The 11470-nt window shown below is 54.4% G+C and overlaps 2 protein-coding genes across 3 annotated transcripts in view; one reads left to right on the plus strand and one right to left on the minus strand.

Annotated features, from left to right (window-relative positions):
* The window catches only part of SGPL1 (sphingosine-1-phosphate lyase 1), a 55695-nt gene extending 51761 nt beyond the window's left edge, over positions 1 to 3934 (plus strand). For both annotated transcript variants that reach the window (XM_027596258.2, XM_027596261.2), the window contains exons 14-15: positions 738 to 858; positions 1375 to 3934. In XM_027596258.2, the coding sequence (XP_027452059.1) occupies positions 738 to 858; positions 1375 to 1515 (262 nt within the window). In that variant the 3' untranslated portion in view covers positions 1516 to 3934. The remainder of the gene's footprint in view (positions 1 to 737; positions 859 to 1374) is intronic.
* A 2244-nt stretch (positions 3935 to 6178) lies between these two features.
* On the minus strand, positions 6179 to 10467 carry PCBD1 (pterin-4 alpha-carbinolamine dehydratase 1). Its single transcript, XM_027596200.2, has 4 exons — positions 10362 to 10467; positions 7547 to 7678; positions 7225 to 7305; positions 6179 to 6721 (listed from the first exon to the last, which is right to left on the minus strand). Exons 1-4 carry the CDS (start codon positions 10362 to 10364, stop codon positions 6623 to 6625), a joined length of 315 nt encoding a protein of 104 aa, XP_027452001.1. The 5' UTR covers positions 10365 to 10467; the 3' UTR covers positions 6179 to 6622.
* Between the last annotated feature and the right edge of the window lie 1003 nt (positions 10468 to 11470).

The raw sequence follows: 11470 nt of genomic DNA on the forward strand, positions 1-11470 counted from the left end.
AGCGGTCAGTCACGAGCCCCTCCCCCGCCGCCCCTTCCCTCTTCCTGGGCTGTGTACTCCCCGCCCCATCTCGTACACCGCCATCAGATTGCCCTTGCCGACGGACCTGTGACCTGAGTCATACTTAGCTCAGAACCCTCCACAGGGCCTCTCATCGTTCAGGCCTGTTGCCCTGTCCTGTAATATGCTTCTGTCATTTCATCTCCCACGATGCCTGTAAATAAACACCACACCCCGATGGCAGAGGCCCCCCGTGCCCTCTGTGCACCCCGATCCTTTCACTTCCTGGTGCTGTTGCCAGTCCCACCTGGACTCAGCTTCTTCCTCTTCACGATCCCTCTGTACCTCAGTCTCCCTTTAGGGGGCGTGAGAGTTTCTTCTGTGCCTTGAAGTCCTTCAAGATCCCTGTGGCCCTTTGCCCATGAGGGCTTATCATCTACAAGGAGAGCATCCCTTTGGTGGCCCCATGGCTGAAGGCATATCAGTTGACAGTTTTTGAGGGGAGGGGTCCTCCCTCTGTCGGGATGTTGCTCACACGGAGGCATGAAACCCTCATGCCGGCCCGTGCTTGACAGCCCCCGTGTATTTGAGAGCCCTGATGCCCAGGACTGGGAACACTTGTCACAAATAACATGAAGAAGCGAGCCATAAATTCCAGTATGTGGCGCCGCTTTATTTTAGAACTTTGTTTTCTTTTCCCAAGGTTCATCTCTGCCTGTCTCTCTCTTCTCCCACAGTATCCATTTCTGCATCACGCTAGTACACACCCGGAAGCGAGTAGCCATACGGTTCCTCAAGGACATCCGGGAGTCTGTCACTCAGATCATGAAGAATCCTAAAGCAAAGACCACAGGAATGGTAGGGACGCTTGGGATTTTTTTCTTCCTGTGGAAGTTCAGGTGTTGTGGGAGGTTTGGAAGAACCAGGTGACCTCGAGTCTGGTCCTGCCTCTGTCCCATCTCCATAAACCTTATTCCTTGGAGCTGATGACCTCCGCCTCACCCGTTCCCAGGCTCTTTGGTGTCAAGTGAGGTGTGCTGTATATAAAGCACCTTGTAAATTTGAACGTGTCATAACAAAGGCACGTGGTGGTCATGTCCCTTCGAACAGAAAGTGTTGACACAGGAAAGACAATAAGCCTGTTTTCTCTGGAATTTTCTATGGCAAATCCCATAGGCCAGTTTCTTTGGGCTGAAAGGCAGACCGGCAAGTACCTGTGAAGAGCTGTCTGGGGTGGGCACGGAGCCGGGGAGGAGCAGACACAGAAGGCGGAGACGGGGGGATCAGAGCCACAGCTTCATCTCCACCCCCATACACCTCATCTCCGCCCCTGTACGCCTCATTGCCAGTAATGCTCTCTGACTGGATTTGTAGGGTGCGATCTATGGCATGGCCCAGACGACCGTCGACAGGAACCTGGTCGCAGAATTGTCCTCAGTCTTCTTGGACAGCCTTTTCAGCACTGATACAGTAACCCAGAGCAGCCAGATGAATGGTTCTCCGAAACCCCGCTGAGCCTGGACCCTCTGTGGCCCTGAGGGGCGCCTGGCCTTCAGAGGGTTCTCGGGCCGTGGAACAGGCCACGCACAGTTTCAGCATCTGGTCTTGCTCCGTGGAGCACGACGACACAGACCGCGGGACTCCTTGATCCTCGGGATTCTTGTTCCTCCTCTTGTCATCCTTCTGTGGTCTTTAATGTGGAGACCCTGAAGGAGTCCGTTACCTAATTATTTTGCCCTTGTTCTCAAATGTTACCCTAGGGATTGTTTTAGCCATTTTCTTCTCTAACCTTCTAGCTTTCAACTTCATTTAATCATTGTGTGGCAGCTCTGACCGGTCCTGAGTCTTACGGAGGCTGGGGTGGTTTATGTGATGAAGGTTTTTTGCGTTCTCTCCGGTGGACTGGCGAGGCAGATCGGAAGATGTTTCCCCGGGTGGGAGTTAGGTACCCTCTAAGCACGAGGCCTTCTCAGCCTCCTCTTCGAGTAGGTGAGTTGTTTCACAGAGTCATGTAGTTCAGCTCAGTTTCTTTTTCCAGGACACAGATGGACAGGCCGCTGTTCCTCTTTTTCGGGATTAGAATGGCTGAGCGTGTCTGCTCAGTCTGTGAAGGCAGGCTTTGGAGTGGCCCTCTGCTGTCCCCGCTTGATACTTGGTGACCACCATCTTTGGAGATTTGTGTTTGAAATCGTGCTCCCATTGGTTTGTTGTTGTTCCCCTGGATTAGGAAGACAACGCGGTTTCTGGAGAGCCTAGGCCTTTCTGGCCCTGGTGCTTCCTGTCTGCGTCGGCAGCGTTGGGAGCACAGCCGAACCCTCTCCTGGGCTGCTGAGGATCGGAAACCAGAGCCTTTTCTCAAGTTCTCTGAGGGTCACATTGGAATATATGTCCCTAGAGTTGGTGGTGGTCCTCCCCTCACCCACTGTTGTAAGCCATCTCGTCTGAGAATGTTTGCTTGAAGGAACAGCTCAGAGCACCTTCACAAGTTGCCTTGATTTACCCTAGGTGGGTGCAGGGAGCACGTGAGAGAGCCTCCAAGGCAAGGAAACTTCTCCCCATTCGTGTGTCCCTCCTGCCTCTTTCCGTCTGTTCAGCTCCCACAGGTACTATGGCAGTTTAGCCTCAGGTACTGGACACTTCTTAGCCCCGGCTAACTTTGGACTAGGAGAGCATGATAGTAACGGTCAGCTGGGGCCTGGGGCCTGGGATTCCTTCCTAAGACTAGTAGCTCAGGGTGGTGCAGGGACAGGACCAAACCCTGCGCCCACTCCCCACCCTCCTCACCCTTGCACAGGGCCCTGATCTAGGTGGAGCCACTGTCTTCCTCTGAAGATGACATACGGTGTGCCTTTTTTCCTCAGCAGAGAGCAGTGGGGGGCTACTCCTGACCCAGGCCCTCGGGGAAATGGGTCAGTCTTTGAGCTTTTATTTGGGTGGGGGAGGATTTTAAGGGTAAGTCAGGAGCAAATAGCCTCTGTTCCAATCCCCTTCTCAGGGACTCCTGAACCATTCAGCCTCTTCAGGCTGCTGTCCTCTGGCCTCCCTCACTGGGAACGCCGGCCAGGAGGGCCATGACAACCAGACTGTCCCCCGGGCTCCGTGGCATGTTTGTATGAAGTGGCTCCTGGCACTGTACTTCCTCCACAATAACTGTGACGAGCTGGCCGTGTCATTGCAGGGCTGGAGTGTGTGTGTTCCTCTTGTGCGTTTGTGTGTGTGTGTGTGTGTGTGTGTGTGTGTGCGCGCGCACGCGTGCATGTTAGAGGGAGACGCTAAGATCCTTTGGACGCGGGAGCCGAGTTCCTTCCCGTCGCTGAACTGGAGGCACCTCCCGAGAGAGTTGCTGTGGCCGGAGCTGTGCGCCAGGGCTCCTGGGTCTCCGGCGCGTTCATGGTGTTGAAGGAAGACCCGGGACCCAGAACCACCCCACCGGCACCACTGTGGTTTGTCATCTGTGAAAATGGAGAAGCCTGTGCCCGATAGAGTGTGCTGTTGCTTCCAGCATCTGCGGGCCCTTCCTCTGCTGTCCCGGGGGCAGCGGTGTTTTTCAAAGGGACCTCCTGTAGCCACTTTATAGCACAAGCCTTAGTTTGCCTGACACTTGTGGGCTTTCCAGTCTATGCATACCTGCGCGCCTAGGAACACCTAGTCTGGCAGAGGCGGGCAGAATGTCTTCAGATGTCATGTTGCTAGCAGATGTCACATTGGCCTCTGCAGAAACTGTAGCATCTGGTTTCTACACAGAGTAAGCAGCCGCGTGACCCTACTGCCCTGTCACTTTTAATATTACCGGTTTTATACTTGGAAAATGGTACTTGCCTCTTTTAAATCTTTTCTGTATTTAACTTCTTTCTTCCCAGCTCAGTGCTCCCTTCCTAATTGCAGCAATAATATCTTAAAAAGCAATTCCATAATTAAATGACCGAAATCTTAACCGACGTGGCTGGTTGCATTCATTTGTTTCTGTAGGGGCAGCCGGAGATCCCGGGTTGGGTGGTGGCCGCTGGAGAACTGGCTGCCGGTGGGAGATCGCCCCCTTGTGGTGAAATGGTTGTGTGTGGCCGCGGAGATTTCAGGGCGCTAGCCGTCTGTGGGCGAGAGCACCTCCACGGGAGGCTTCACCAGGAGTGCTGGTCATACCTGCTTTAAGGGGGTCTGGAACTCAGGTCTTTAGTTCCCCAGGGCCCAGGCCCAGCTTGTGTCTTCTGTCCTCTTCACCATCTACTTCCGCCTATACGTTAATGATGGATTGAGCCCTCCAGGGTGGGCTGCAGCCAGCTGGGCACTGGCTTCCATGGTTTGGGAGTGGATGGAACCCCTTAGAATACCTCTGCACATGTAACCGCTGGGCATCTTGTTCCATTACAAGTAAGAAGTGAGAAGTCCTTCCGGAGGCCTGGAGCCTGTCACACAGGTAACCCAGCTTTTCAACCCGTTTGGACTTTGCCAGAATCAAGCTAAGGAATGCCGTCTTTGCTAGTTTTCTGCTAAATGACTTGGTTTCCTGAGCACCTGCTTGCTTTGGGGTTAACCTTAAGAGGATGAGGCCAGGATATGCTTGGTTAGGAGGCCTGGCCCCTTCCGTCCAAGAGTTGGGGTTTGGATGCTTGCACCTGCTACTTAACCACGGTGAACCCCTTTGCCTTCTCTGAGGGTTCTTGGTAGCAACGAGCCACCTGTAGCCAGACCCAGCAGCGGAGAAGTGATGACAGAGGCCTGACTTGACAGCCATCAACTACAGCCTGGGTCAGCAAAAGTCAGCGTTTGTGAGCCTTTTTCTCAAGTTGGAGTCCTAATTGCCACCCTTTCTCTTGAGCTTTCTTTTTCATAATCTGTCCTTAACATCTTCCCCTACAATGTCAGTTATTTGCACGAATTGTAGAATAAACATTTGTTTCTGAAAAAGTATCACTTATGTTTTTGTCCCACATCAGTCTTTCATAGAACTGTAGTGTCCTCTAGGTTGGCGTCTTTCAACCCCCGATCCATGGGTAAGCAGAGGCAGGACGGTGACATAACACGTGCTCCATACCTCCGTGTCTGGTGGCTTCTGTCCCCTAATCCACAGTCGTCAGATCAAAGCACACTTAGGAAAAGGGAACTCAGAAGTGGAGCAGATGGGGGACCACCATCAGAATCTCTCTGGTTTTGATTATTAAGTTTTCTGAGAACCTGCCATTGACATAGGTATTGTTAAGTCTCAGATCCTGCTGGTACCTTTACCAACAATATGCTTATTTCTCGGATGCCAACCTCTGCCTCTTTTCTGGCCCTTGTAGGACCAACTCATCCAGGGTGACTGGGTTGTGACATTGCTAAATGTCTGCTCCAGGGAACCCTGGCATTTGCAAGTCAGCTTAGAACGCAGGCAGCTTCAGGCTAGGGGATCTTGGATGAGAACCCATCAGGAGAAGGGCTTTTCACAATCCTGCATCATGGCATATGCAGACTGCCATCCACGTGGCATGCACTGGGGAGAGAGGAGACTGTGCTCTGTGCCCGCCCCCGCAACTTCTCCCAGTCACAGCACATTAGTGGGAACAGTCTATCCTAGAGTTACTAGGTTGGAGGACTGAGTTGTAGGAATCCGCTCCATAACTGCTCAGATGGTAAGTAGCCTGTCACCTCGTAAGCTAGGATTTTTGTCCTCTCCCTTACACAGTAAAAGCGGGCAAGCCTTGAGACTCTGACTAAGTCTCTAAGAAACCACAAGACACTATCACGATTAGAAATCTCCCCCTGGGATGTTGGAGACCAGGAAGAACATAAGACAGCCACAGACTGCCTTTCTAGTCGTAGATCCCACCATGCATAAGTACAGGTGTCCTGCAAACCTTTTCTTTTAGTCATGGTACCACTTCGGCTACCCCTGCCTCAAGATCCCGTTCAGGTCTTCGAGGCACAGGTCAGAGAAGCGTCCAGACTTACCCTCGTCAATCACTTCATGTTCCCTTAGCTCATTTCTTACCCTTGCCTCTAGCATTGACTTCATTCATCCTGCCTAGTGGTAGTTACTGCTTCCTGCTTAATTCCCCTCCATGAAGACAGGGTGGTCTGGTCCCACTCCGCCCCCCCCCCCCAATGCCTTGAACAGTGCCTCCCACAGAGGAAGTGCTTTAAATGCCTCTAGACTCCAATTTGGACTGACCTGTGGAAAGGAAGGTTCTAGAGCCTGAGACCAAGTGAAACACGAGTTTTATTTGAGGCATAAAAGCACAGGTGCTTCTGTCACATACAATGGGGTTGACTTTAGGGTCCTGGTTTCTAAGACAAGACTTGGTGCATCTTAGACACAGCTTCCTGGGAAATGAATTAGAAAGGGAGCAGGACACAGCCTGGCAAGAAGACCGTTACTGTTGCCAGCAAGTCTTCCAGAAAGGGAAGATCGCACTCAGTCAGCGTACGTGTAACAGAGCGCCAAGGCTGGAGAGGGGTGTGGGGAGGAAAGGGTGGCGGTGATGTGGGCGTCTCCTTCCATAGCAAGGACTCCCCCTAGCCGGAGGCAGCAGGGTCCACTTGGCCGTTCAGCTGCAGTAACATCTCAGGGCTCCCCGGTTCCCTCCCTGGATTCCCGATTCAGTCACCCCCTTCCCCTGAAGAATTCACAGAGGAAGGGCAGGGCCTAGGTCATGGACACCGCTACTTGTTCGATGAAGCTGGCCAGGTTTATGTCCCGTTCCGAAAGGCCGGCACACTCATGGGTGCTCAGGGTGATGTGGACCTGGAACAAAATGAGAGGTTCGGGCCCCGAGCAGGAGAGGGTCATGGCTGTGCGGCTCAGCCACACCGAGCACTTCAGGGTAGCAGCCGGTCTCCACACTGTGGCCTGGGGGGGCAGCCTTCCCGAGTCTCTAGCAACACTGGACACCCTCCCGTGGTGGCCCTGGCCTGGGGTCTGAGCTGTTCGCTGTGCATGCTACTCTCAGCTCCGGTGACGACTTTTTCATTCCTCCACGCCACACCTCCAGGAGGGGTTAGGCCATTTAGAGCTATTAGCCACGAATACGGCCGATCCCACAGCCTTGCCTGCTGTGGTTCGGCCTTCTTGATGCCTACTCACTGTCTACCTTAACCGCCTGTTCTCTCACCAGTGTTTTCATTTGCACTTCTTTAATTTGTAGTGAGCCTATTTTGCAGGGCTGTTCATGTTGATTCTAGGTGGGGAGGCCCCCAGGGAAGGCCAGCGAAGGGCCTTCAGGACTTGGCTGGGCACGCATCGCTCACCTTGTTGTACACGTTAAACCATTCAGGATGGTGGTCCAGTTTCTCAGCCTGCAGGGCCACCCTCGTCATGAAGCCAAAAGCCTATGTAGTGAAGTGAGACCCAGGTCAGCGCTCTGGAGACAGAGGGCTGCTCTAAGAGTTCCGGGTATGGAGAACCCAAGACCCATCTCCCCACTCTCCAGTCCCCAAGGATGACACTCCAACCTGACTAGGGTAGCGTCTGAAAGGGCTTGGGTAGCAGGGCTTTAAGGGAGAGAACACGTTCTGGAGTGTAACCCCATCCGCCCCAGTCTCAGAAACTCTGTCCCACCCTGCGACATACCCGGTTGAAGTCTTTGAAATGGAACTGCTTGAAGATGGCGTCTCGGCCTTCCAGCTCGTTCCACCCCACAGCCCTCAGGTTTGGCAGCAACTGCTCCCGCTCCTCAGCACTTAGCCTATGTGCTTTGCCAGCCTAGGAGAGGAAATCAACAGATTCCTTCCAGTCACGAGCGGAAGTCAGCCAGCCTCCCCGGGGGCTCTGGTGGCCGGGTCTAACGCAATGGTCAGGGAGGCACTGAGGGTGGCACCCTGCCCTGGGGGTGGGGCCCTGGCTCACGCGCTGATACGTTCTTAGATTCTGACACTCTGCTCAGAGAACAGAAAATCCTGAGGTGTGATGCAAGTCCCTGGGGCTGAGCAACAACGCCCCCCCCCCACCATAGGTCTCTTATTATAATGAGGGAGTAAAAGCAAAATGAAGCCCAGATGCGAATGTGTTACTACACAACTTTTCAGGGAAAGAGGATCCATGACTGTCCAACCTTCCTTTTTCTGTTATGGACGGTATCCAGTTCACCCCCACGCCTGCAATGTGCTTCAAGGAAACAGGCCTAGAAAGGGAAAATGACCACAGATCTCCCCCCACGCCCCCCTCCATCCTCAAGAGCACAGGCCTTGTTCTCAAAGGGAGTCTGAGTTTGCTTCCTCAGCCCGGGGCAAAGGAGCCAGCACTTAAAACACCTTCCAGGTGGTTCTTCACCACACCACAGGGTACACCCACCGGTACTACCTCCCAGTGGGTGTTCCTCATGCCCCCACGCAGCCTCTGAGTACCAGCTGCCAGGCCTGGGGGCTTCGGATTCCCACCTTCTTGTCTACTCCGCCAGCCTGGGGAGCCTGAGCCAACAGAGCTCAGGCCCAAAATGGAAGTAACTTGGCCCAGGGTGACTGGCAAGCCTAATGCCTCAGGCTATTTACCTATTGTGCAAAGTGCCCTCCAGGCAGCCCAAGCTGGTACAGTTCAGGCCCTGAGTGGAACCCTCAGAGACAGAAGGAAGCAAAGGCCGGGTCCATTCTCTAGGGGGATGGATCCAGGCCTAGGCACTGATGGGACCCCAGAATTGAGACTTCTGCAACAGAAACTAATCGAGTGTTGAAGGAAAAATGAACCAGTAAGGTCTGGGAAGAGAATGTGAGGGAGGCTAATTTAGCTTCATGAGGCAGCCCGCAGCCTGGCAGCCGTGGGGGGCCGTTGGCAGGACTGGTTCAAGCCCCAGTTCTGCCATCGTCCAGCAGGGTGGCCCTGTGGCACTCACCTCCCTTGGCTTGAAAGGTAGCAAGGGCCCAGAACTTCCATTTCAGATCAGCAAGAGGAGCCAATGGGACATATCAATAAAGTCCATCCTTATTAAGGGCCTGCCATCTGCATTTGTAAAAGGAGACTTTCTGGGGCCAGCAGGCTTGTTAGGCCCGGCAGGTGTGGTGTTGAACTAGAAAAGCAGTACAGCCTCCTCTAAGTCAATCTTTCTCTCCTGAAAAACACTTGTTTTCTCTGGACTGATCTGGCTTGGTCCAGCTCCTTTCCTCAGCTCGGAGAGATCTGTATCCTGTGCTCAACCCTTGCTCCATTCCAGATCCAGCCCCTTCTCAGTGGCTGATAAGCCTGGTCATGTATCCAGGCAACCAGATGAATGATGTCAGCCCAGGCATCAGAACCCACTGCTTAGGTCTCTGGCCCCGAAAGAAGTAGGTGGGTACTAGTGAGCTCTTAGGAGGCACCCCTTGGCCTTTAGAGTCTTCGGGGATCGCCCAAGTTTCACAGCCTGGGGCTGAAATGACAAGTGCCTCTGAGAGCTGGGATCAGAGCGGGGGAAGGGGCAGTGTTTGCTTAGTAAATCGCAGGCCAGGCCTGGCCTGGTCATCTGGGGGAGTGTGCGCTCCGGTTACTGATTACCCGCCCTGCCTGCATCTTTGGGGCCTCAGAGCACCACACCACCAGCCTCACTCTCCCCCTGCCCTCCCTCCAAGCCACAGCCTTCCAAGTGCCTTCTCAGCTGTCACCACAGTCCCTACTGCTCCTCAGGCTTTGGGACCAGAAAGGGGCTGTTTAGTAAAGCTTCCCGGGTCTACATACTACTCTCCTCCCCTGCCAGGGCTTCCAGTCACCTCCAGGAGGGTGGGGGTATTGAAGTAGGGCTGAGCACAGCGCCAAGGGCGTCCTGGGGGGAAACCAGCCTGCAGGGTTGGGCTGATCCTGAGCAATTGGGTCCCCATTGCTGGGCACAGGCCTCAAGCGAGGCACCAGGGGCTGGTTCTGAGGCCAGGGGGCAGCGCCCAGTGCATAGGGGACTTTGCAGGACCCTGTGCCAGAAGTGCAAGCGAGGAGGGTGGTAAACAGACTCGAAGAGAAACAGAACCAGCCTCCCTCCTACTCACACTCACACAGACGCCCCCTCCCCTCAATGTTGACGAGAACCTGCCACCGAGGGGGGGGCGATGTCTACGGGGCTCACCAGCTGCCTCTCCCGCCCAACCCCCCCCCCCTCCCCGCCCTGGGCCCACCGCTCATGTGTGCCTGCAGCCGCGAGGCGCCCTGGGTACACGGGCCTGGGAGCAGGGCCAGGCCTGGGCTGCGCTTCGCTGTCACCCGGCCGCGCCACCGCCCCTCTCCCGGCCTCAGCTCGCCCTGGGGCACCACCGAGGGTGCGGGTGGCAGCGGGGCAGAGGCCCGGGCTCTCCGAGCCTGGCGAGCGGCTGGCGGGCGAGGCGCTGGCAGGGACCGTCCCCCACCCTCGCCGCCCCCGCAATAGGCCCCTTCCTCTCCTCCGCTCCCCCGCGCGCCCGGGCCCCGCGGGCGGCGGCGCGCGACCCCTCACCATGGCGGGCGCGGCGCAGGTGCGGGCGCGGCGCAGGTGCGGACGCGGTCGAGCAGCAGGTGGCCGCGGAGCTGCGGGGCGGCGGGGCGGCGCCGGGCGCGCGGGGCCGCGGGCGGGGAGGGGCCGAGAGGACCCGCCCACCGGTAATCGTTAACTCGGCCGCGACCCGCGCTCTCGGCCTCTGCCCGCTTCCAGCACTTTCTTCCGGGCTCTTGTTCCCCGGAGCTCAGGGGCTGAGAACGCGGGCTCCAGGTGCGGACTTCTGCGCTTGAATGGCGCTCTGCCACTTACCAGCCGTGTCACCCCGGACGCGAAATTACCTTTTTCTTTTTTAAAGGCAACTGATTGAGGTATTGGCCTACAAAAAACTGCGCATAACTAAACTGTACAATTTGATGCGTTTTGACATATGTGAGCTCTCGTGCAATCACCACTACGATCATGTTTATAAACATATCATATATCCATCGTCCCTACAGGTTTCCTTCTTTCTCTGACAACCATTCATCTGCTTCCGGGCGCAGTATGTTAGGTTGCATTTCCTAGAATTTATGTAAATGCAGATCATACAGCGGATACTCTTGTGTCTGGCTTCTTATGACTCAGCATAATTACTTTGCGGTTCACCCCCTGTGGTTGCATGTATCAATAGTTTCTTCCTTTCTATGGCTTAAGTAAAATTTACTTTACGGTGTTATATTGTATGGATATACCACATTTTGTTGATCTGTTCACTTGTTGATGGGCATTTGGGTTGTTTGCAGTTTTTCACTATTACAAATAAAGCTGCTATGCACTTTTTCATCCATGTCTGTTTAGATACCTGCTTTCATTTCTCTTGGGTAAACGTCTGGGAGTGAAATGGCCAAGTCATATGACAGACGTGTGTTTATAACTTGTTAGGAAACTGCCAGACTGCTTCCCAAAGTGGTTGTACTATTTTACGTGCCTGCCAGCAGTGTATGAGAGAGTTCCAGTTTCCCTACACCCTCAACGATGCACCAGTGTTTGTTATGGTCAATCTTTTTCATTTCAGTCATTCTATTTGCTGTGTAGTGGTATCTCATTGTGGTTTTCCTTTGAGTTTCCTTAATGGCTAATGATATTGA

This window comes from Zalophus californianus, chromosome 15 (assembly GCF_009762305.2).
Source record: "Zalophus californianus isolate mZalCal1 chromosome 15, mZalCal1.pri.v2, whole genome shotgun sequence".
NCBI classification, from domain to species: domain Eukaryota; kingdom Metazoa; phylum Chordata; class Mammalia; order Carnivora; family Otariidae; genus Zalophus; species Zalophus californianus.

Excerpts from the sequence above, each read along its gene's own strand:
- PCBD1 (XM_027596200.2), bottom strand. Across the intron at positions 7,306-7,546 it reads ATTTCAAAGACTTCAACCGG|GCTTTTGGCTTCATGACGAG; the intron begins GTATGTCGCAGG and ends TTCACTACATAG. Across the intron at positions 6,722-7,224 it reads GGTTTAACGTGTACAACAAG|GTCCACATCACCCTGAGCAC; the intron begins GTGAGCGATGCG and ends ATTTTGTTCCAG.